The 23,185-nt window shown below is 32.5% G+C and overlaps 2 protein-coding genes across 3 annotated transcripts in view; one reads left to right on the top strand and one right to left on the bottom strand.

Annotated features, from left to right (window-relative positions):
- LOC127712761 (kinesin-like protein KIF22) overlaps window positions 1-6,651 on the bottom strand; it is a 30,155-nt gene extending 23,504 nt beyond the window's left edge. Inside the window, exons 1-3 of the mRNA XM_052219377.1 lie at window positions 6,615-6,651; window positions 5,215-5,364; window positions 939-1,066 (exon numbers count right to left, since the gene is read on the bottom strand). Coding sequence (XP_052075337.1) covers window positions 939-1,066; window positions 5,215-5,357 — 271 coding nt within the window. The 5' untranslated portion in view covers window positions 5,358-5,364; window positions 6,615-6,651. The remainder of the gene's footprint in view (window positions 1-938; window positions 1,067-5,214; window positions 5,365-6,614) is intronic.
- On the top strand, window positions 946-21,997 carry LOC127712767 (PAXIP1-associated glutamate-rich protein 1-like). Of its 2 annotated transcripts, none has more exons than XM_052219387.1 (4): window positions 946-1,077; window positions 14,471-14,772; window positions 16,689-16,771; window positions 21,307-21,997. In XM_052219387.1, the coding sequence occupies exons 2-4, from the start codon at window positions 14,480-14,482 to the stop codon at window positions 21,687-21,689; spliced, it is 759 nt and encodes a 252-aa protein (XP_052075347.1). In that variant the 5' UTR covers window positions 946-1,077; window positions 14,471-14,479; the 3' UTR covers window positions 21,690-21,997. The 2 variants fall into 2 exon arrangements, with proteins under 2 accessions (XP_052075347.1, XP_052075348.1); XM_052219388.1 differs by lacking the exon at window positions 946-1,077 and adding an exon at window positions 6,722-6,817.
- Window positions 21,998-23,185: the final 1,188 nt, after the last annotated feature.

Here is a 23,185-nt window from a genome sequence, read left to right as displayed (position 1 = left end):
GTTTTGTCTCTTTCTTATCATTATCAGTGATTTTGCTAGCGCTCATCATTTTCATCATTTACGAAGTATGCCTTAGTCCTTCAAAGTCTGACAAAGATGTATAGATAGTAATATACATCCTAGGTCCCTTGCTGCTAACCAAAATAAGGTTGATTTTCATCCCGCACAAAAGTGACTAAAGCCCTCAAAATCCTAGCTTAAACCCTGTCATTATGATTACCTCCCCCTACTTTTTACTTTTTATTATTTGTACATTGTTTTTTTCTTTATAATATCTACCCTACTGCACAGAAAACATTTAGAATATCTTCTAGCCCTGTACATGTTTTAAAATAATAGTGGCAACAGATTTTTAAACAACCAACAATTAATCTGACAGGATTGACATAAAAAATAGTTTACTTCATTCAAATTTAAAACCAGAGATATACAGTGCATAATCAGCAGAAAAGGTAATTTATACTGTAACTGCTATTTGCCGTCAAATTGCACAGACCGTATCTAACCCTTGTTTGTGACGTTAACGTTGATAATGTGTTTCTGTCAAGTTTTATTTATTACATCAATAAAAGATTACAGATTCAAATAATTTTTACACCCTCCGCTTCAAATTCAAAATATATGGTTTTTACTCAATAGATTTCATTTGAAACAGTTGCTAGGAGTTGCAGTAAAAAGAGAACAACCATACATTGTCTTGAACATGTTAAATAAAAATGTTCTTGTACTAGACTCAAAAGAGGATAGAAATTCTCTGCAAAGCCTTACATTCTGATCTTATTAATGCGAATAATGCAACTGAGTGACGATCGGAATAATAAGAACTCACATTCTGATATCTTAATGCAGATTTTCCTGAAATCGCAATAAGAAATGCATGCAATATTATCTGAATTTACTGTTTATGATACTTGAAGTTCAAATATTTTGTATGTTACCTGCACCAGTTGGTCCATAGGCAAAGATGGAAACATTCTGTCCGTTGAGTGAATGAAGCAGTTGTGGCTTGACACATTCTTGATAGATTGTCTGCTGGTGTGTATTTATGTCATATACAGCTGAAAAACTGAACAAAAGGTACTTAAATTATAAACAATTTCTTACCTTATATAATTACTCATAATACATTGTTTACTACTAATACATGACTTGACGCATTCTTAGTATATATATATATATAGCATGTGTTCATTGTTCATAACTATAAAATGAACACAATGTACTTTACTTTTATAATAATCACAATCTTGTTCAAAATATAAGTTGATCCATATGTTTAGTGTGGCATCCATTTCGCTGAACTAGTATACATTATTGTTTAGGGGCCAGCTGAAGCCCGCCTCCAGGTGCAAGATTTTCTCGCTGTGTTGAAGACCCATTGGTGGCTATCGGCTGTTTTCTGCTGTTTGGTAGGGTTGTTGACTTTTTGACACATTCCCCGTTTCCATTCTCAATTCTATTGGTATTTTTATCAAACAAAAAAATATCAGTAAAGAATTCATGTATACCCGGGTAGTTAAAAACTGTGTCTTGGAATTTCTGCAGCAGCAACTCATACAATCATTGTCTGATCAACTAATTATCATTTCTTAATTTTCAAGATGTTTAAGGCCATAAAAAAGAATATGCTTGTTTGCCCTAACCCTACCTGCCCAGAAAATAGCTGCCTACTCATAATCTTTTATTGTCCTGAAGTGAAATTTGTTTTTTTTTAATCAGATAGGCATGAAGACTAAAAAACATCTGACACTTCAATTTCTCTCTGCTGAAAAAAAAAAGAAAATGCCTACCTACCTACCCACTATCTCTACCTTTGGGTAGGGTTTGGGCAAACCAAAATATTTTTTAAGTGTGGCCTGAGATAACAAGAATGCTTGCTTTGTAGATGGCAGTGCAAAGGATACCCCCACTCGTAATTCAATTATCGAAAAATAAGAAGAAGTGTCTGACAGATCTTTTAAACGTTACAGCTCATTACTACCATGCTGCTGACTAAATATGGAGTCATTCACTTCACTAGTTCTTGAGAAGAGTGTGATGAAAATTGTTATAAGTTCTTTCAACATATTGAAAAAATCTAACTTTGAAGAATCTGCAAATAAGAATTTGATGTTTGATATATCTATATAAAGAAGCCTTCTTTTATTTCTGACTTAAAGAAGTCAAAATATGTAATCTCCTCATTTTCATATCATGATAAAATATAAAGTGAGAAAATTACAGACTTATAAAAATAAGAAGATGTGGTATGATTGCCAATGAGATAAATCGCCACAAGAGACCAAATAACACAGAAATTAACAACTATAGGTCACCATAAGGCCTTCAACAATGAGCAAAGCCCATACCACATAGTCAGCTATAAAAGGCCCAAAAAAGATCAATCTGTGTTACATAAAACAGAATGAAGACACTTTATTTGAATTTGTGGCCAAATTACCTCACCTATCAGTCAAGGGTCTAACTTAAATAAGTTATTAGAGAAAAATAACATACATTTGTTATTGAGGGCTAAAAAATAAAAAATCTGTGATAACATATGTATGTTACATGTTTCAAAGGGGCATTATATATCCTTTATTTTGTTAAATTGTGTACTAGTTCTATTGATATTATAATTGTCTTTATGTATATTAAACTTTAGAAAGATACATCAGCCCATAGTTTGCCAATCATGCATAACACACCCATGTTATTACAGAAAAAATATGCCTGTAATAACTAAAGAGTGTTATTACAGCTTCTCCACATCTCTTCAAAGCCTTTTCTCCTACATATATCACAACGTATTTTAATTAATTGTAATAAATAATGATAAGAGCATGTAATGAGGTTCTGCGCAAGCTTCCTAGTCATTCACAAGTGTCTCATGTAATAAGTTAAATGCCTGTAATAACTAAGCCTTGTTATTACAGCTAAGTTATCACTTAAAAGCCTTGTCTCATTGATTTACCATGGTTGATCAAAAATGTATTAATTGAATTGGAAAATTAGTTTTCAAGGTTATGTATTAAGTTACTGCGCAAGTTTCAAGAATTCCCAAGTGCCAACTCAAAATAAAAAATTTTATGGTACATTTAACTGAACAGTGTTTTCCCTAGGCTGTTCAAGCATTGCGGTACCGCTACGCATAAATTTCGACCGCCATGCTTTCATCATTGCCGCAATGCATCCCGCTATGTGTGAAAATTATAACTGTGTAAAATATTTATTATCGATTTTGAAAGTGAAGTGACAAGTGACAACACTCCACATGTGTTTTAAACTCATCCGACTGATAATTGGATGCATCACGTCGCGCGTGCCGGGATTTTACAACCTTCTTGATTAGTTGGTTACATATCGAGACTTCGGTTACATAATAGAAGTGGCCAGTTAGCTGATAAATAAATAGTCAGATTAATCTCCAATGCATATCTTTCTGTGCTAAATAAAAAGTTTAACCTTTTCCAGTATAAATTTCACCTTAAAACGGGTGTTTGACATCGTTATTTTACTGTGATCTTTAAAAAGTAGAAATTTAAAATTTGGTATAGTACTCTGGTATTATAAAATAAAACTAACGTAATTTCACCGAGAATGGACAAAACTTTTGTTTTAATAAAGTTTCGCAGTTTTTTCATCAGCTATATTTACATCAATGAATTATTTTTTGATTGGTCACAACAATCAGTTATTTTTAGATTAGTCGCGGTTGATTGATTATATCAAAGAATACACATCACCGCCAACGGGCCGAGAAAAAGACGTGTCTTATGAAATATTTAAAAGATTTGATAGAAAAACTTTCAAAACATACGTAGTTATTTATGGAAATATTGTTTTTAAAAAACTTGTGTTGTTCTACTTTTATTTGAATGGGTCACATGAAGCTTAAGTGTAGCGGATTCATTTGCCGTTTTTTACACAAGTGGGGCTAAATTTCTTTCACTTCGGCAAGATAGGTTTTTTACAATTACGAAGCGTTATAAATAAATCGGTCAGGGATGTATTTAAAAAAAATAGTTACAAATTGTCATGAAATAAAATGTCAGCTTAGCTTCCAAACAATGTCATCCATATGTCCGTATGTCAGGTATTCTTTATTGACGACTTCTGTAATTAACACAATAAACTTTGTTTTATTGTTTCCTGTAAAATCACTGTGAAGCAATGATGACATTCAAAGTTTTATTTAACAACTTGCTGTTGATGCTGAAACCATTCTATCAGCAAACTGAGGACACTGTTAGTGAAAGAATGTAAAGACATGACATTTAGGCAGAAAATGAACAAAGTTGCCAGGCTTGGAACTTTGTATCCTTGTCTGTCTAAGTATGCAGTATTGAGTCTTCCATTGCCAGTTTCAACAGCTTAATGCTTAATGCATATATCAATTGAAGGACCAAAGGAGGAAGATTTTGATTTTGAAAAATGTGTGGTGACCTTTGGAAAGTTGAAACAGAGGAAGATATCAACAAAATAATGTGTAGGCCTACATGGCATTATTTTGTAAATAACTATTGCAGACTGGATTATTTTTATTATTGTTTATAAAGTCTTCCTCTCATCTGTAATAAATACTTTAAAGTTCCATGACAGACTTATATGAATTGCTGTACCTATAAGAAAACAATTAGATTGGTATATGGCTTTAAACAAATAAATTATAAATTATGTAGTGTTACTAATTCTGGAAAAAGAAGTGTCGCGCACCGCGTTGCAAATTCACCATGGACCCACCATGCATGAAAAATTTTCTAGGGAAGACACTGTAACAAACATATGTTACTACAGATTAAAAGAAAGTATCCGTAATAACACATGTATGTTATTTTTCTCTAATAACTTATTCAAGTTACAAATGTACACCCTTGACTGCCTATGACAACAAAAAATCTAAGAATCTACAAGGAACTCAGCTATCTATGGTCATCTATAAGTAATGATATGACTAAATTTTTTTTACCTCACATCTAAGTTTGTTTCATTTTTTAGTGGTTACCAATCATTCAATCATTTCAATAGTTCCATTAGCAATGATTAGAAAGCGAATAAATATTGTCTCTGGTTTTTTTTAGACCCTCTCTCATATTTTTCTTTAGAAGTACTAGTGCTGCCTAACAATGTTGTCACAATTTCATGACTGTTCATAATATTGTTGGGTTACTGTCTAAAAGGTTTAACCTACTTCTAAGATGTTCCTACAAGAAGTATGCATGCATTTTTACTCACTCATATTTGATGTTTTCATTGACATTTCTGTGGTTAAATATCTCTACAGATTTCCCATCCACAAACACACAACTTTTGTCATCTGTTTTTAAGGCTGGTCTTAACCTTACAACTACATTTACTTTTGTCTGTTTTTTATTCATGGTTCAACTGAAAAAAAAATTTATCATGTATACATGTAATTTACCACAAACATGCATCTGGGTTACCAGTACTGTAACTAAGCCAGGTACATAATTCCTAGACTCATCATTTTCTGAACTAGTAAGTCCAAAGTCATGCATCAGATTTGTACAATATTGTATCGGCTGAGCCTGGAATCTCCTTTCTAGGTATAAAAACATGAATTTAGAATTTGTTGTTGATATAAAGAAGTTCAGTAAATCTACAAATAACAATTCAAGCTTATTTGTATACGAAGCAGGCTTTATTAGCTCAATTTAATACAAATTATCTCCCTTTTGACACTTTACAAATGAAATTTCAATTACTGCCTTTATACTTGTACACGTAAGAGGTGGAGTCTAAAACATCTGTATCCATCATGTCTATATGACTACATGGATACCAATACTGGCTTTAATACAATGGAAGAGAGTGTGCCGTCGGTTTATTGGCAGTGCATGAGAGCAGTTTTGAAGCTCTCAAAGCTCAGTGTGCAGACTAGTGTCTTCAAGGTGGTTCCATTCGATGACTGTTTTCACAAAGAATGAGTTTGAATGTTGTGGTGTTTTGCTAGATTGAATTAAAACACTTTGTGTTGTTCTTTACTTGTTTTTCCACATGTATAATACACCTTATCGCTATTTGTCTGCCATTACTGGACATCACAAAGGTTCCCGTAAAATTTTGACGTCATATAAATAGAAAATGTCTAGATTTGACGCCACAAAGGAAAAGTGTCTGTTGTATGACTTTAATAGTTCAAGTGGCCCAGGTTCTCAGGTCAAGTGAAGCAGATTCCCAAATAGTGATAAGGTCTATAGTATACTTATTCTTATGAAAATGGCACAGGCACTTGTTTCTATCCATGGGAAATTCAAAGGTCAACTATCCATATGTATTTGGATAGTCGACCTTTACATGGATAGAAACAAGAGCCTGTGCTTCTATTACATATTGATAGTCGACCTTTACCATGGATCAAATCAAGTGCCTGTGGGCTAAGGGGGTATACAATTTGAGTGAAAACTGAGACTACTATAATACTGTTATAGTAGTCTCAGCCTCAGGTGAAAATGAAAATGTTTGGGTTTTTTTTGTGATGACCAGGTTGATTATAATGCAAATTAAAAATGCATATTTCATATTGCATGATGGCAACATTTGTTGTCCTGCATCAGGATGCATGGCTAATTTTTATAAGTGTTTTAAAGGTATTTAAAGAATATGTTCCTCACAATGTTTTGGATCTTGTATCTGTATTTTGAACTTCCCTCGCTTCCGGTTGGCCTAACCAATCAAATTCGGCTAAAAGATTCTTGGCCGTTTTCATATCCTCGTAGTGTCATCCGAGAAATTCCGAAAGATTTGTTTATTTGCGGGAAGTTGAGACTTGACTTCAACATAATTTCAAGCCTCTAATTTCTTATAATATCTATAGGTAAATTATATTATGTTTCGTTAGATATGTAGTAAGAATTACAAATTAAACTTGAAAATAATGATTCAAATAAAGATTCATGAATGAAAAGAGATTATGCAAACACAAACGTTAATGCAGAGACATATATATACATGTCTCTGGTTATAAACGTAATAACAAAAAGTTAGCTGATGAAGCACAGGCACTTGTTTCCATAATATCAGTGTTCTCCCCAGGGCCATAAAGGACCGCGGGCCCGCGATGTATATTTTTTTACCGTGGTGGTATCGTTCTTACCGCGATGTATTATATTTCTCCGTGGTGCTAAAATTTTTAGTTAAAAAATCGAAAATCGGTAAAGTTTTAAACGACTTGTTAAATCTTTTCCGTGCGGTATAAAATTCCAGGTGAAATTTGACCAGTTCAAACCAGTTCAGATTGTTTACACCACGTGATTGATTTAACTTTATGAGGTTAACCTTTATTGATTGGATTTAATCAATGTAATTAACACTTGTAAAATGATTCTTTTGTGTTTTAATTAAGAGGTCATAACTTTATGATCGTAGATAACTATTTTATGGCTTCACTCACCCAATGACAAGTCGGCAAATACTTTGTACACAAACCGTGTTGACCCGATAGTTGTACACACGACGGTACACATTTTGTACATTATAAAGTTGGCTCATTACATATAATTGACCATTATACACTTCTCAATACTTATATAATAGTATTATATGTATCTGATTAAACCATGGCCAAATTATCTTCAATTTTGACATAGTTTATATTGCATGATATTCCGGTTTCAAACTATCATAGTATCTGTCAACAAGTAATTCAAAGGGGACGGATCACATGACCCAGTTAGTTAACATAGAATACCCAAGATTATTTACAATTAACTGCAATCTATTCTATTTTATAAATAAAATGCATGACTGTACCTTCAAACTGGATATCTATATCCATATGATAAGTAATGAATAACAGAAGTGATTTGCAAATTTTATCCATAAGCACATGTTAAATCTATTTATATCTACTTCCTGTCATTTAGGCGGGAAAATAGGGAGACTTAGTTGTTGACATTGAATTATACTTATAGATCTATAGAACTAGGATAAATTTATAGATTTAGGAATTCTTTTTAAATGGATCATGACAAAAAAAGATTTAGATTTCAGTGCAGTATTAAGTCTGTATCTATGTTTGATTATCACTAAAGACAAGAAAAGTTAATATTTACATGAAATCTAAGGCAAAATGTTTTGAAATTTATTAAAAATTTCTGTTTATTAAAATTTAAGATAGAAACTGGTTCAAATAATAATATAATATTTATTCTTGTTAATTTTATATCTCCTTATGACAGGAATCCTTTCACAATACAACATCTTTCATTCTAGAAATAAGAAAGTTTTTTAAATTGAACATTTTTGTTCTCTTTTGAATGATAATTTTTTCTTATTGATTATTGATTTTATAAAAGATTTAATAACTTTAAATTTAGATGAATATTTTGTAATGTATCATGTTTTATTTATTTTTAAAAAATATTAAAGTATACATGTCAAACTGTTTATTGATTTACTTCTTTTTTACCAATAATTTTCAATGTCTACATAATACAGTACCACAGTATTAAAACAAAACAGGAGACATAAAAACTACAATTACTAGAAATATAGCTAAGCGACGCGACGCGGCGCGACACAACTGATTGTATGAATCATTTCACCAAGCAGTCCACACGCCTTACCCTGGTGCTATCCAAAAATCCTGGGGAGAACACTGCCATTCATGGGAAGATCCACTATCCTAAATATACGTAGATAGTGGATCTTCCCATGGATAGAAACAAGTGCCTGTGTGCTGAAGAATGGTTTATACTTACAGTACAAAAGGTTGTTTGTTCGAAAATCTTCCCACGTTTCATTCTTGGAGCTGAAGTTTTGTTTTGAATTGCTTTTGACATCAAATTTACTCAAAATTCAATACCGTAACAAAAGGAGTGATCAAAATTAATCAAAATTCAATACCGTAACAAAAGTAGCGAGATTGCCACATACATGTAGATCTAAAGAATGGTGCAGGTTTCTGATACACCTTATCGCTAATCCCGCTTGACCTGAGAATCTGTCCCGCTTGAACTTTTGACATCATGCAACAATCACTTTTCCATTGTGGCGTCAGACATTTTCTATTATGAAGTAAAAATTTTACTGGAACTTGTGTGATGTCCAGTAATGGCTGACAAATAGCGATAAGGTGTATTAAGACATGTTCACATGCTCTGTAAACACCATTTCATGAACCTTTGTGTGCAATGTTCGAATCCTGATAACACTATTTGAGTCCTCTTTAAAATTATCCACTTAAGCAATCATTTTGAATTAGTAATAGTAAAATGTGTTTTTTGTTATATTGAGAGACAGTTGACATAATAAGGTTTTTAAACACAATCAGTGTTCCCGCTAGGTCGTTTTCACAGGGCGTTCCGCCCGCCCTTTCCCAAGTACCGCCATGTGCCCTTTTTCTGACGACCTGTGCCCTTTTTTAGACGCCCTGCCCTTTTTCGTAAGTACATGCCTTTATTGCCGTAATATTTTGATGAAAATACAATTATTCTATAGCTACCTGTCTTCATATTTATGACAAGTTTATGACCCTCAGCTAATTAACATTTACAGCAGGTGTAATAAGTTGTGATTACAGATAATCCACATATCGACATCGGATGAGTCATTAATCCGTTAATTAAACTTCATAATTGACCATTGTAATAATTTTTCTCATTAAATTCGGTCTGTCAGCATTTTAAGTTCAATATTTCTCAAAAGATGACAATTTGCGTTTGATGTATCCGTAGATCGTCTGTTGTTTATATGTCAAAGATTTTTTTTAAATTGATCTTTTAAACTAGTTTTAATCCAGAAGAAAGCAAAAACAATGCTTGACTGTACCTTTCATTGAATACCTTCATCCAAATTAAATTAATTAAAGCTGTAATCCATGATCACAAATTGACTGCTTTGTTTACATTTGTTGAAAGCCATGTGCTTTTTTGGCGGGGAAATTTAGAAAACCCCTTTAACAAGAAACAGTTACATTTCATTGTTATTTATAGACAGTAAGATTTTTATTTTGATTAACTGCTAAGATTATTTCTTTAAAAATGAATATTTTCTTGGGGTTAAACTGATAATACTTTAATACTCTACATCTAGGGGTGTGTAAAATGGAAAAAGGGGGGTGGGGGTTTATATATAATATTACAAATATAAGTTTAACAGTCTGAAAAGACATGGTTAAATGGATTTTAATTCTGAAAAACACAATGTGGTTTATTATAATTCATTTATTATTTCTATCATAATCAGAAACACTGGGCTACATGTATAAGCCATTTCAAACACATATTATTGCCTTTATAAGAACATTCAAGACTATAAATATGTATGTACCTGTAGTAAAAATACCCTGGTAGGGCCTTAAAATTTCTACTGGGCCCTTGGAAAAAAGTTTTGGGATCCAGGTTGGCCCTTAGAGAAAATGTAAGGTATTGTTCCTGACTGTATTGCAGATCTAGTGTAGTATTTTAACTGACATGCACAATTCATTTCACTAATGAAATAAAAATAATTGTACAAAACACCGCTGCGCTCTGCATTGCAACCTTAGACCTATCATGCATCAAAAATGTTCTAGGGAAGACTGAGCTAGTAATATACATGTACGTCCTTGCATGGTCCCTTTAATACTGTTACCCAAAATATGGTTGATTTTCTTCTAGCGTAAAAGTGACTAAACCCCCTCAAACTCCTAGCTGAAACCCCTGCAGTTAACATAAGACAATGGTTGACATGCCCTTTTTGAAATGTCAATCATCGTTCTAAAGTGCCCTTTTCATGATTGGCTCCCTGCCCTTTTGAAATCCTAGCTGGAACACTGACAATATGTAGTTCCAATGGAACTTTCCTTAGTTGGAGCCTTATTAATTATGTGTATCCGCAGAATAATATACAGTATATAACAAATAAAAGGTATCTGTATGGGTACGTTGTAGTTACCAATACTGGCTTTTATACAACGGGTAGGTCTTGGTAATGCCAAAACACATAATAAATAGCACCTTGTGCATGTGGTGATTAGCTAAACCGGTTTTTGGTCCTTCACAGGCTGAATGATGAATTTATTCAATTATTTGTTATCTGTTATCCATTATACATGTTATACTGGATAATTATCTGTACAGGATTCAATTATCGCTTAAAATATCCAGTGTTTTAGTCTAAAATAACATTGATGGTCTCATCTCTAGCAATCAGCATGCATCCTTTTAATCTTTTTTTTTTTTTTTGGCATTGTTGTCTCTTTCTCTTACATCTCTGACTACATGTAATTAATGTAAATTTATAGTATGTAAATTTTATATAATAAAATATCATCTGTCCATATATTAAAAAGTGTCCTTGACATTTAGTGAATAGATTTTAATGCTTTAAAAGATGCTATTTAATCATTTAAAGTGTTTAGTCTCATTTGAAATATAAAAAAGTGCCCTATTCAGTATTGAACAGTTTCAACCCACAAAGACCTATTTTCATTTTGATGGGCAAACAATGAAATTATTCAAAATCAGTGAAGAGTGATCATGTTCTAATATTTGTCAATTGGTCTTTGAAAAGTTGTTACATTGGCAATCATACCACATCTTTTTTTATATGGCTTTCAAAACTGGCAACAAATTTTGATTGGGGAATCTAAAGGGATTTTCTATCAATTTTTATACGACCGCAAAAATTAAAAATTTTTTGGTCGTATATTGGTATGACGTTGGCATCGTCGTCGTCGTCGTCCGAAGACACATTGGTTTTCGCACTCTAACTTTAGTTTAAGTGAATGGATCTCCATGAAATTTCACCATAAGGTTCAATACCACGAAAGGAAGGTTGGGATTGATTTTGGGGGTTATGGTACCAACAGTTAAGGAATTAGGGGCCAAAAAGGGGCCAAAAATAAGCATTTTTGTAACTTTCAGACAATAACTTGTGTGTAAGTGTATGGATCTCTCTGACATTGTACCACAAGGTTCCATATCACAAAGGGAAGGCTGTAATTGATTTTGGGGGTAATTGCCTCAAAATTTTAGGAATTAGGGGCCAAAAAAGGGGCAAAAAACAAGCATTTTTCTAGTTTCATGACAATAACTTGTGTGTAAGTGTTTGGATATTTCTGAAATTGTACTACAAGGTTCCATATCACAAAGGGAAAGCTGGAATTGAGTTTGGGGGTAATTGCCCGAAACATTTAGGAATTGGGGGCCAAAAAGGGGCTAAAAATAAGCATTTTTCTAGTTTCCAGACAATAACTTGTGTTCAAGTGTATGGATCTCTCTGAAATTGTACTGCAAGGTACCATACCACAAAGGGAAGGCTGGGATTGAGTTTGGGGGTGATGAATCATAAGGGGGTTCAAAAAATTGGGGGGGGGGATTTTTTTTTTTTTTTTTTTCTTTTATTCCTTTTTTTTTTCTTTTAAAATTTTCCATTTTAAGTTGGTTATTTCTGATTTATATTTAAAAGCAAATAATAATGATATGGTAGGAGATACACACCAAACAGGATGTGTAAATTATTATATAATAAGTATTGTGCAATAGCAAGAAATTTTCAATTGCACAGTATTGCACAATAGCAAGAAATCTTCAATTGCACAGTATTGCGCAATAGCAAGAAATCTTCAATTTAACAGTATTGCGCAATAGCAAGAAATATCCAATAGCACAATATTGCGCAATAGCAAGAAATTGTCAATTGTACAGTATTGCGCAATAGCAAGAAATATTCAATTGCACAGTATTGTGCAAAAGAAGATACTTCGTATAAATTGCTTATTTCTTGATCAATTTCAATGGGGTTTTATTCTTGAATTCTTGGGGTTCTTTAATATGCTGAATCTAACCGTGTATTAAGTTTTTGGATTTTGGGCCCCGTTTTTAAATTGGTCCACATTGAGGTCCAAAGGGTCCAAAATTTAACTTTGTTTGATTTCATCAAAAATTGAATTATTGGGGTTCTTTGATATGCCGAATCTAACCGTGTATTTAGATTTTTAATTTTGGGTCCCGTTTTTTAAATTGGTCTACATTAAGGTCCAAAGGGTCCAAAATTAAACTTAGTTTGATTTTAACAAAAATTGAATTCTTAGGGTTCTTTGATATGCTGAATCTAAACATGTGTTTAGATTTTTGATTATGGGCCCAGTTTTCAAGTTGGTCCAAGTTGGGGTCCAAAATTAAACTTTGTTTGATTTCAACAAAAATTGAATATATGGGGTTCTTTGATATGCTGAATCTAAACATGTATTTAGATTTTAGATTTTTGGCCCAGTTTTCAAGTTGGTCCAAATTGGGGTCCAAAATTAAACTTTGTTTGATTTCAACAAAAAATGAATATATGGGGTTCTTTGATATGCTGAATCTTACCATGTATTTAGATTTTTTATTTGTGGGCCCGCTATCAAATTGGTTCATATTGAGGTCAAAAGGGTCCACAATTAAACTTTGATTTCATCAAAAATTGAATTATTGGGGTTCTTTGATATGCCAAATCTAACCGTGTATTTAGATTTTTAATTTTGGGTCCTGTTTTTTAAATTGGTCTACATTAAGGTCCAAAGGGTCCAAAATTAAACTTAGTTTGATTTTAACAAAAATTGAATTTTTGGGGTTCTTTGATATGCTGAATCTAAACATGTGTTTAGATTTTTGATTATGGGACCAGTTTTCAAGTTGGTCCAAGTTGGGGTCCAAAATTAAACTTTGTTTGATTTCAACAAAAATTGAATATATGGGGTTCTTTGATATGCTGAATCTAAACATGTATTTAGATTTTAGATTTTTGGCCCAGTTTTCAAGTTGGTCCAAATTGGGGTCCAAAATTAAACTTTGTTTGATTTCAACAAAAATTGAATATATGGGGTTCTTTGATATGCTGAATCTTACCATGTATTTAGATTTTTTATTTGTGGGCCCGCTATCAAATTGGTTCATATTGAGGTCAAAAGGGTCCAACATTAAACTTTGTTTGATTTCATCATGTTCATCAAAAATTGAATTATTGGGGTTCTTTGATATGCCAAATCTAACCGTGTTTTTAGATTTTTAATTTTGGGTCCTGTTTTTTAAATTTGTCTACATTAAGGTCCAAAGGGTCCAAAATTAAACTTAGTTTGATTTTAACAAAAATTGAATTCTTCGGGTACTTTGATATGCTGAATCTAAACATGTGTTTAGATTTTTGATTATGGGACCAGTTTTCAAGTTTGTCCAAGTTGGGGTCCAAAATTAAACTTTGTTTGATTTCAACAAAAATTGAATATATGGGGTTCTTTGATATGCTGAATCTAACCATGTATTTTGATTTTGGACATTGGACCATAATAGGTAAATTAAAAAAATTGAAGTTCTTAGACCACATTCTTTCTGTGTCAGAAACCTATGCTGTGTCAAATATTTAATCACAATCCAAATTCAGAGCTGTATCAAGCTTGAATGTTGTGTCCATACTTGCCCCAACTGTTCAGGGTTCGACCTCTGCGGTCGTATCAAGCTGCGCCCAGCGAAGCATTTTATTTGATATATTATAGATGATTTTGTAGAGCATCATAATGATGAGTATACCAATTTATAATGACAAGTCAAAGAAAGAGGAAGAGGAGTATTGGTGTGTTGAAGGAAGTGATGATGAAAAATATGATCCATCAAAGTCGGGGAAAGGCTTATGGGAACCAAGTGCAGAAGACATTCTTAAACTGTTTGAAAAACTTAAAAAAGACAAAATTTTAGACCTTAAATGGAAATGTCCTGGAAGAAAACCACCTGATTCAGAAATTGAGAATGATCGAAAGGTAGCGGAAACAGAAGAAAAGGAAGAAGAAATCAGTATGGAAGAAGAAAAAAAGTATGGAAGAAGAAAAAAAACAAAATACAAAAAAATACAAAATACAATTGAATTTCTTTAAACAGCATAAAATAAACTTTTTGACTGAGTAATCCTGGTATTTTTCAAACATATGCTGGTTTACCTGATCAACAATTCCAAACATATACCTGGAGCCAGTCATAACTTCTGCATTCCTGTGAAACAAAATAATTGCTCCACATGTTCACCATGACAATACCTTTTGTGGAAAAAATGATAAAATCCATGCAAAATTTCAATTTACTGTATACATAAACGTATGATTCTAAAGGTTTTCATGTACGTTCAGAAAAAGATAGTCTATTGAGACATTCTAACAGGCATCAAATTCTATTAAATTCTAGAAGAAGAAAATTGGTTACTTGAAATATTTGTTGTCATGTACATGTAAGATGTAATTATTTTCAATCATTTTAATTTCACTGTCTTCTAGTACACACAAATAATATTTGTGTATGGATTTACTCATTGTGCCGCCTGACAGCATCCAGCAATAGGTAGTAGCCAATAGGGACCACTTCTGTCGCCTTGCTCTGTTCTTGTCCACTATACACTTTGTTAATCTGCAACCCTATGAAATCTATTTGACAGAATTTAATCAAACTTGAACACATTATTTAAATCTGCACATCATTATTCCCCTACCAATTGGTAAAAACTCAGCACCTCATAAGATTAATAAGTGAATAAAAGGAAGGGTGGGGTACAAGGGTCCGGAAATGGTCATATTTGCCAGTTATGTCCTAAACTGAAAGTATTTGTCCTAAATGAGTAATTGGGATTTAGGACAAATTTCATTTTTTAACAGAAATAATTTCGGTCATTTCATTGACTCAATGTTTGAAATCGGATTTCTTAATTGCCATTTTGCACTTGTGATCACTTGTTTTTGTTTATAATCCCTTTCCTGTAATAAAACTGCCACTCCAGTATAGTTTGATAATCCTGAGGGCCCTCCTAATACATTTGTAACTATATCAATGCCTCCGGGAAACATTGGCTAATGATCACTAATTACTTTTTACCTGAGTTTTTAATTCACACCTGACATTGACCACAAGCTCAGAATAATATCTTAAAGAAATTAAAATTCCCTGACAAGTGTATTCATTATTTAATTACTTTTCAGCAAAAACAATCATCAGTTCTGATTTAAAATTAAACCTTAATTTTATCTAAGTAGAAAAAAGTATACACATGTGCATTATTTACTATGTAATACGCATGCGTGAAGTTGTCTTCAGCAAATTAAATATTTAATCGTAAAATGCATATTGATTTCATACTTAAGTAAACAAATGCAACTATTAACTGTTATATTCAAACACTTTTACAAGTAATAAAATTAAAAAGCCAGTGATTTCCTGTCAATTTGATAAACAAAACGAATCCCAGAAATGAATCTGGAATTTTCCATACTTTAATATTATCGTAAACTTCTGGTTTTAATTTTGTCAAATCGAAAGAAACGATAGCAATGTCTGAGAAATTAACCATTTTGAGTCATTAAAATCATTTCTATTTTAAACTGTTGCATTCCCTAAACTGTTCTTGAAGGTTTTTAGAAAATGGTAAGAAATTTACTTGTAATAAATGCGATGAAACAGCAATTCAAGTTCTTTGATGCTATGAATCTAGTTTGACATCGACATTGATGACGACAAAATAATTTGAAAAGGGGCACCAACTTTTCAATCATCTAAAAATGACCGAAATTGTGTGAAAAAATTTCCGGATCCTTGGTGGGGTATATATATCATGTATATCAATGTATATAGGAGATAGTAACACAACAAAAAAACAAAAACGTTACATTTATATTACCATAGTATTTTTTTTTAAATGCAGCAGATTTTATTGACATTTTATAAATTGTATTTGATCTTATTTTACAGACCAGAGCAGCCAACAGAATTTGATTTTGATGATGATGAATTCAGTGACATGTCAAACCCAATCACTCCAAGACGTACACCAGGTTTGTAATTTGATGGTAAACAAAATAGTTCTCACACAATACAAAAGAAAGCTTATCTGTTAATATTTTATAACTATGAATGCAGTTGTATTCCTGCATTACTCTGCGAGATTTATTTATAAGGAAAAATAGAAAAATATGGTTGTTTATAATTTTCCAACTTACCCTTATTTTGAATTCAGACCCAACACTTTTATGAGGATTCCCCATGAATTTTTTACCAATATATTAATTGTAATATAAACATGATAAACTGCTGACTTATTCAATCAAAATATTCAACAGAATACTGTTAATTCAGAAATTATTGCGAGGTTTTTAATAATGTGACTGAAAGAGTTTCACAATAATAAAAACTCGCATTCTGATATCTGATACATACAACTTGCAGATTTTCTTGAAATCACTATAATTATTCTCGCATTTCAGACCATTCTTCAAAATTCTCAATAATAAATGCACACAATAATTTCTGAATTTACAGTAGATGAATATCAAATTATCATCACTTAGTTCATTACCCAAGTTTTTGTAAAACCATATGATGATACTGGAACCAGGCTTGCTAAAGACACAACATTTTTCATTTTGTGACAAAAAAATCCTCATTCTGTATTTCTGTATTTCTTTGGCATGAATCCTGGAACAAACATTTTTTGGCAATCTTTAAAAGAGGAGAAAGATACCAGAGGGACATTCAAACTCATAAGTCGAAAATAAACTGACAACGTCATGGCTAAAATAAAAAAGACCAACAGACAAACAATAGTACACAAAACACAACATAGAAAACTAAAGACTGAGCAACACGAACCCCACCAAAAACTGGGGGTGATCTCAGGTGCTTCGGAAGGGTAAGCAGATCCTGCTCCACATACTTTAAAAGTAACAGTAGCACACGAATTGTGGTTATGCTTGTTCTGCTTAAAGACCTGTTAGCTTTTGAAATAGACAAAATTTGGTCGTCTGGATGAACTTTTTGGCCATATTTTGCTTTGAATTTTTTTAAATAGAATGAAACAGCCTTTATGTAACTTTCATGCAGGCCAAGTACAAATTTAACAGGCCCTGGCTGTTGAGCATTTACCAAACTTTGAATGCAGCCCTCCTCGTTCCAAGATGAAAATTCATCCATGATTGATAGACAACAGTCTATAACATAAATGAATGTGAAGAAACTGTAAGGCAAAGTGGATACATTTCATAAACTGTAAATTTTTTAAGAATGGACAAAAATGCGAAATCAATTATTGCAATTCTGCATACAGACATATGTTTAACTTCAGAATGTAAGTTCTTATTACAGTGTCTTCCCTAGAAAAATTTTCATGCATGGTGGGTCCATGGTGAATTTGCAACGCGGCGTGCGACCCTTTCCCTTTCTGAATTAGTTACACTACATAATATTTATGTTTAAAGCCATATACCAATCTAATTGTTTTATTATAGGTACAGCAATTCATAAAATTCATGGAACTTTAAAGTATTTATCACAGATGAGAGGAATTAATGAAAGACCTTATAAACAATAATAAGAAAAATCCAGTCTGCAATAGTTATTTACAATTTAATGTCATGTACACATTATTTTGTTGATAACTTTCTCTTGTTTCAACTTTCCAAAGGTCACCACACATTTTTCCAAATCAAAATCTTCCTCCTTTGGTCCAACTGATATATGCATTAAGCAATTCAGCACTTTTTGACATAGTCTGTTTCTCAACTTCAGGGCTTTGCTCATGGTGATGATTTTTATACGCCCGTCAAATTTTTGACGGGACGTATTATGGTATACAAATGTCCGGCGTCCGTCCGTCTGTCTGTCCGGCATAAACATGTCACACTGTAACTTGAGAATGACTTATCCAAATTTCATGAAACTTAACATAGTTGTTTCTTATGATGGTCAAACGATCTGTATACTTTTTGGTGAAAATAAGATTAAAACTTTTTGAGTTACGGGACTTAGTAACTAAAACAGGTGTGTGTTTTTTTTCACATGTCGCGCCGTATCTCAAAAACAATTTATGATTATTGCTTCAAACTTTACACACTTCTTAGTTATATTAATCTTAAGATCTGTATACTTTTTGGTGATGATTCAAAATTTTATTTTAGAGATATTGAGTATTTTGTTAAAAAAGGGGGAGGGGTTTTTCACATGTCGCGCCGTATCTCAAAAATAGTTTATGATTATTGCTTAAAACTTTACACACTTCTTAGTTATATTAATTTAAAGATCTGTATACTTTTTGGTGATGATTCAAAATTTTATTTTAGAGATATTGTGTTTTTTGTAAAAAAAAAAGGGGTTTTTCGCATGTCACGCCGTATGTCAGAAACTATTTATGCTTATTGCATAAAAATTCACACACAAGACGACGGGCGTATCATGCACTCATGGCGCAGCTGTTTATTATTATCTGTCTGACTACAATTTGATGAAGGAGTAGACTTTTCTGAGTCTTCTCTAACCAACTTGTCAAAAAAGTTTGGACAGTAAGGCGACGTGTCTTTGATGGTTGCTTGGACATGGTTGTTTAAATGATTGATGATTGTTCTTCGAATTTTGCTGATAGAATGATTTCAGCATCAACAGCAAGTTGTTAAATAAAACTTTGAATGTCATCATTGCTTCATAGAGATTTTACAGGAAACAATATTATGAAAAAAAATTATTTGCGTTAATTATAGAAGTCGTCATGACTCGTCAATGAAGAATATCTGACCTACGGACATACAGATGAAATATTTGGCAATTACCTGTTTGGAAGCTAAGCTAACATTTTATTTCATGGCAATTAACTATTTTTTTAAAATACATCCCTGTCCGATTTATTTATAACGCTTCATAATTGTAAAAAACCAAATCTTGCGGAAGTGAAAGAAATTAAGCCCCACTTGTGTAAAAAACGGCAAATGAATCCGCTAGACTTAAGCTTGTGACCCATTGAAATACAAATAGAACAACACAAGTTTATTAAAAACAATATTTCCGTAAATAACTACGTTTATTTTGAAAGTTTTTCTATGAAATCTTTTAAATATTTCATAAGACACGTCTTTTTCTCGGCCCGGTGGCGGTGATGTGTATTCTTTGATATAATCAATCAACCGCCACTAATCTAAAAATAACTGATTGTAGTGACCAATCAAAAAATAATTCATCGATGTAAATAAAGCGGATGAAATAACTGCGAAACTTCATAAAATAAAATGTTTTGTTCATTCTCGGTGAAATTACGTTGTTTTATTTCATGATACATGTACCAGATACTATACCAAATTTCAAATTTCCACTTTTTAAAGATAACAGTAAAATAACGATGTCAAACACCGGTTTTAAAGTTGAAATTTATACTGGAAAAGGTTAAACTTTTATTTAGCACAGAAAGATGTGCATTGGAGATTAATCTGACTATTTATTTATCAGCTAACTGGCCACTTCTATTATGTAACCGAAGTCTCGATGTATAACCGACTAATCAAGAAGGTTGTAAAATCCCGGCACGCGCGACGTGATGCATCTAATTATCAGTTGGATGAGTTTAAAACACCTGTGGAGTGTTGTTACTTGTCACTTCACTTTCAAAATATAGATAATAAATATTTTACACAGTTATAATTTTCACACATAGCAGGATGCATTGCGGCAATGATGAAAGCATGGTGGTTGAAATTTAAGCGTAGCCGTACCCCAATGATTGAATAGCCTAGGGAAAACACTGATTATTGCATTAGATATAAGAAGATGTGGCATGAGTGCCAATGAGACAACTCTCCATCCAAGTCAAAATTTATAAAAGTAAACCATTATAGGTGACTGGTCAAAGTACGGTCTTCTTCACAGAGCCTTGGCTCACATCGAACAGCAAACTATAAAGGGCCCCAAAAATTACAAGTGTAAAACCATTCAAACGGATACTCACCTAGTTGCATTATTCACATTAATATGAACATCGCAATAATTTCTGAATTTTCAGTATTTCAGTCTGCAACAATGTCTATACATGTATCATCACTCCTAGTTTATACATGTTCTGGATGAAAATAGCAGACAGTAACAAAGGTCTGCCATCAAATCCAATATTTCTGGAAATTGCTTTTTATGTACATGATGTATGGATGTTGTTGACAAAAGTTTGGCTAAAATTAAAATAAAATTTAAATTGTTTGATATTGCCTACCTACCCACCTAAAAACATGAAAAGGCAGCCTACCCGAAAACAATTATGACAGAAAGCATTTCAAATTTTTTTTCAAGATTTTTCCTATTCTTACATCGTTTTCCTGTCTAAAACATGTAACTTATGTTGTTGGCCCAAAAAAAATAAATCCCTACCTACCTACCTACCCAACCCTACAAGGCATGGGTAAGCAACATCAAACAAGGAAGTTGTTAAGGGTGGCCTTATTACCTCAACTCTCAGTGAGAAGAACTTAAATATATTGTTTTCAAAATAAATATACTACAGGTAGTAATACTAGTATAAATATAAAACTTCACTGTAAGACTGATTTTTTTTTATTTTTAGGAGGAAAGACCCCTAAGTCACAGAAGAAAGTTGCAACAATGGATAAAGTTTTTAGAAATATCATGATAGAAAGAAAACAAGCAGCATTACAAAAGGAAGCAAGAAAGTTAGCTAAATCTCCAAGAACACCTCAAGGGGTACCAAGACCAAGACTTGGTACCCCTCCTGTAGCCTCAAATATTGGACAAAGTCAACACAGAGGAACTCCCTTAAGACCACCTGCAGTGTCTGAGGCTGCTCCTATTAGAAATCTGATGGCTTCTTCAGTTGCTGATATAAATCCAAATGTGCCGCCTGAGACAAAAGATGCACAAACGCCAGGGAACATTTCTGCGGACAGTTTGTCAAAATTTGAACAAAAATCAGAAGATAAAGTCTCATGAAAGGAATTTTCATTTAGGAGAAATGATTTTTAAATGTAATCCATGCATCTCTTTTTTCGACTATTATGAGATTTGTGTCAAATGCATGCTACTAGTGAAAGTGGACACTTATACTAAAATCAATGAAATTCAATGTTTTCATCATTTTTAGTTGATGAATGCTGTATTAAATGAAAATCTGTTGACTTGATGAAATGGTGACTATTTTCACAAAAAATCTTAAGATTAAAATTAGTTGTAATTTTTTTGTGAATAGAGTCACAGGATTCCAGAAATTTCACCATGTAATAAAAATTGCCACAAATATATTCAAAGTATCATGTCATGTTTTAAACATTTTTAAACATGATGAAAAGCTTGTACAACCAGTGACCATAAGTATTTGTGATAGATGTTTTTTGTCAGATTTATAGTTTATTTTAGGGTCATTTTGAGTTGATTTCTTCAGAAAATATAGAGTTATTTCATTAAAACTAATATCGGAGGAGAGAAAGGGAAGTTTTTGGGTAAAGATTGCATGAAATTTAATCAAAACCCTATGGTACAGACTTGATATCTATATCTTCCAAGGTTGATCACTACCTTTGATAGTTTAAAAAAAATAGTCCCATAAAGTGTTCATTATTTAAATCCTATCCAGTCGATGTCATGCAATTTATTGATCAGTGTTCCCGCCTGCCCTAAATAGAAGGGCGGCCCGCCCTTGGTGCCCTTACCCCCACCCTTACCCCCGCCCTTCTGCCCTCCCTCTGCCTTTTCAAAAAAATAAAATTTCCAAATTTCATGCCTACCGGTGTTTCCGGTAAAATTGTTACCTGATTGTGTAACACTAATTAACTGGCAATGGGATTAAGTTAAATACCTAATGCTTTGGCAGTTTTATCACCTTTGTTAATGATTGTTTACTGCTAATTAGTGGATTTAAGATAATTGAACAAATACTTAGACAATATACGTATAGTGTCTTGAAATATGAAATTTATTTGTATGAGGCTAAGAAACGGGGGGAAATGCGAGGTTTACCGAGCATTTCCCCCTGTTTCGTGCCGAATACAAATAAATTTTATATTTCAAGACATTAAACGTATATTGTCTTTATACTGAAATCGATAAAAAACATACAAAAATATAATAAAATACGTAACAAATTTATTGTTAAAAAAAAGTGTTTGGAATTTCCCTCTTGGGGTACCATTGTTGGATATTTCCCTATGAGCGTAGTAACTCATAAAGTCCAGGCGATAAGACATTGACATTTTTAGGAATTAGAAAGAAATAAACTATAATTTAATAATATTTTATAAAAATGGTATGTAAATTACGAATTTCAAGACATAACAAGTTTAAATTTACAAAAGTTTGACAATTGTTACTACACGTTGTCATGGTTGTGACGTGACATTGTTGTTGAAATACAGTAGTTCCGGTAAGTAGGCGTGGCTAACAGGTTAGTTGAGGTCATTGACGTATAAAGCTAACGTTTATACGTATAGCTT

This window comes from Mytilus californianus, unplaced genomic scaffold (assembly GCF_021869535.1).
Source record: "Mytilus californianus isolate M0D057914Y unplaced genomic scaffold, xbMytCali1.0.p SCAF_8, whole genome shotgun sequence".
Taxonomy (NCBI): domain Eukaryota; kingdom Metazoa; phylum Mollusca; class Bivalvia; order Mytilida; family Mytilidae; genus Mytilus; species Mytilus californianus.
The sequence above is the reverse complement of the archived record's forward strand: the minus strand, read 5'-3'. Positions and strand labels throughout refer to the sequence as shown.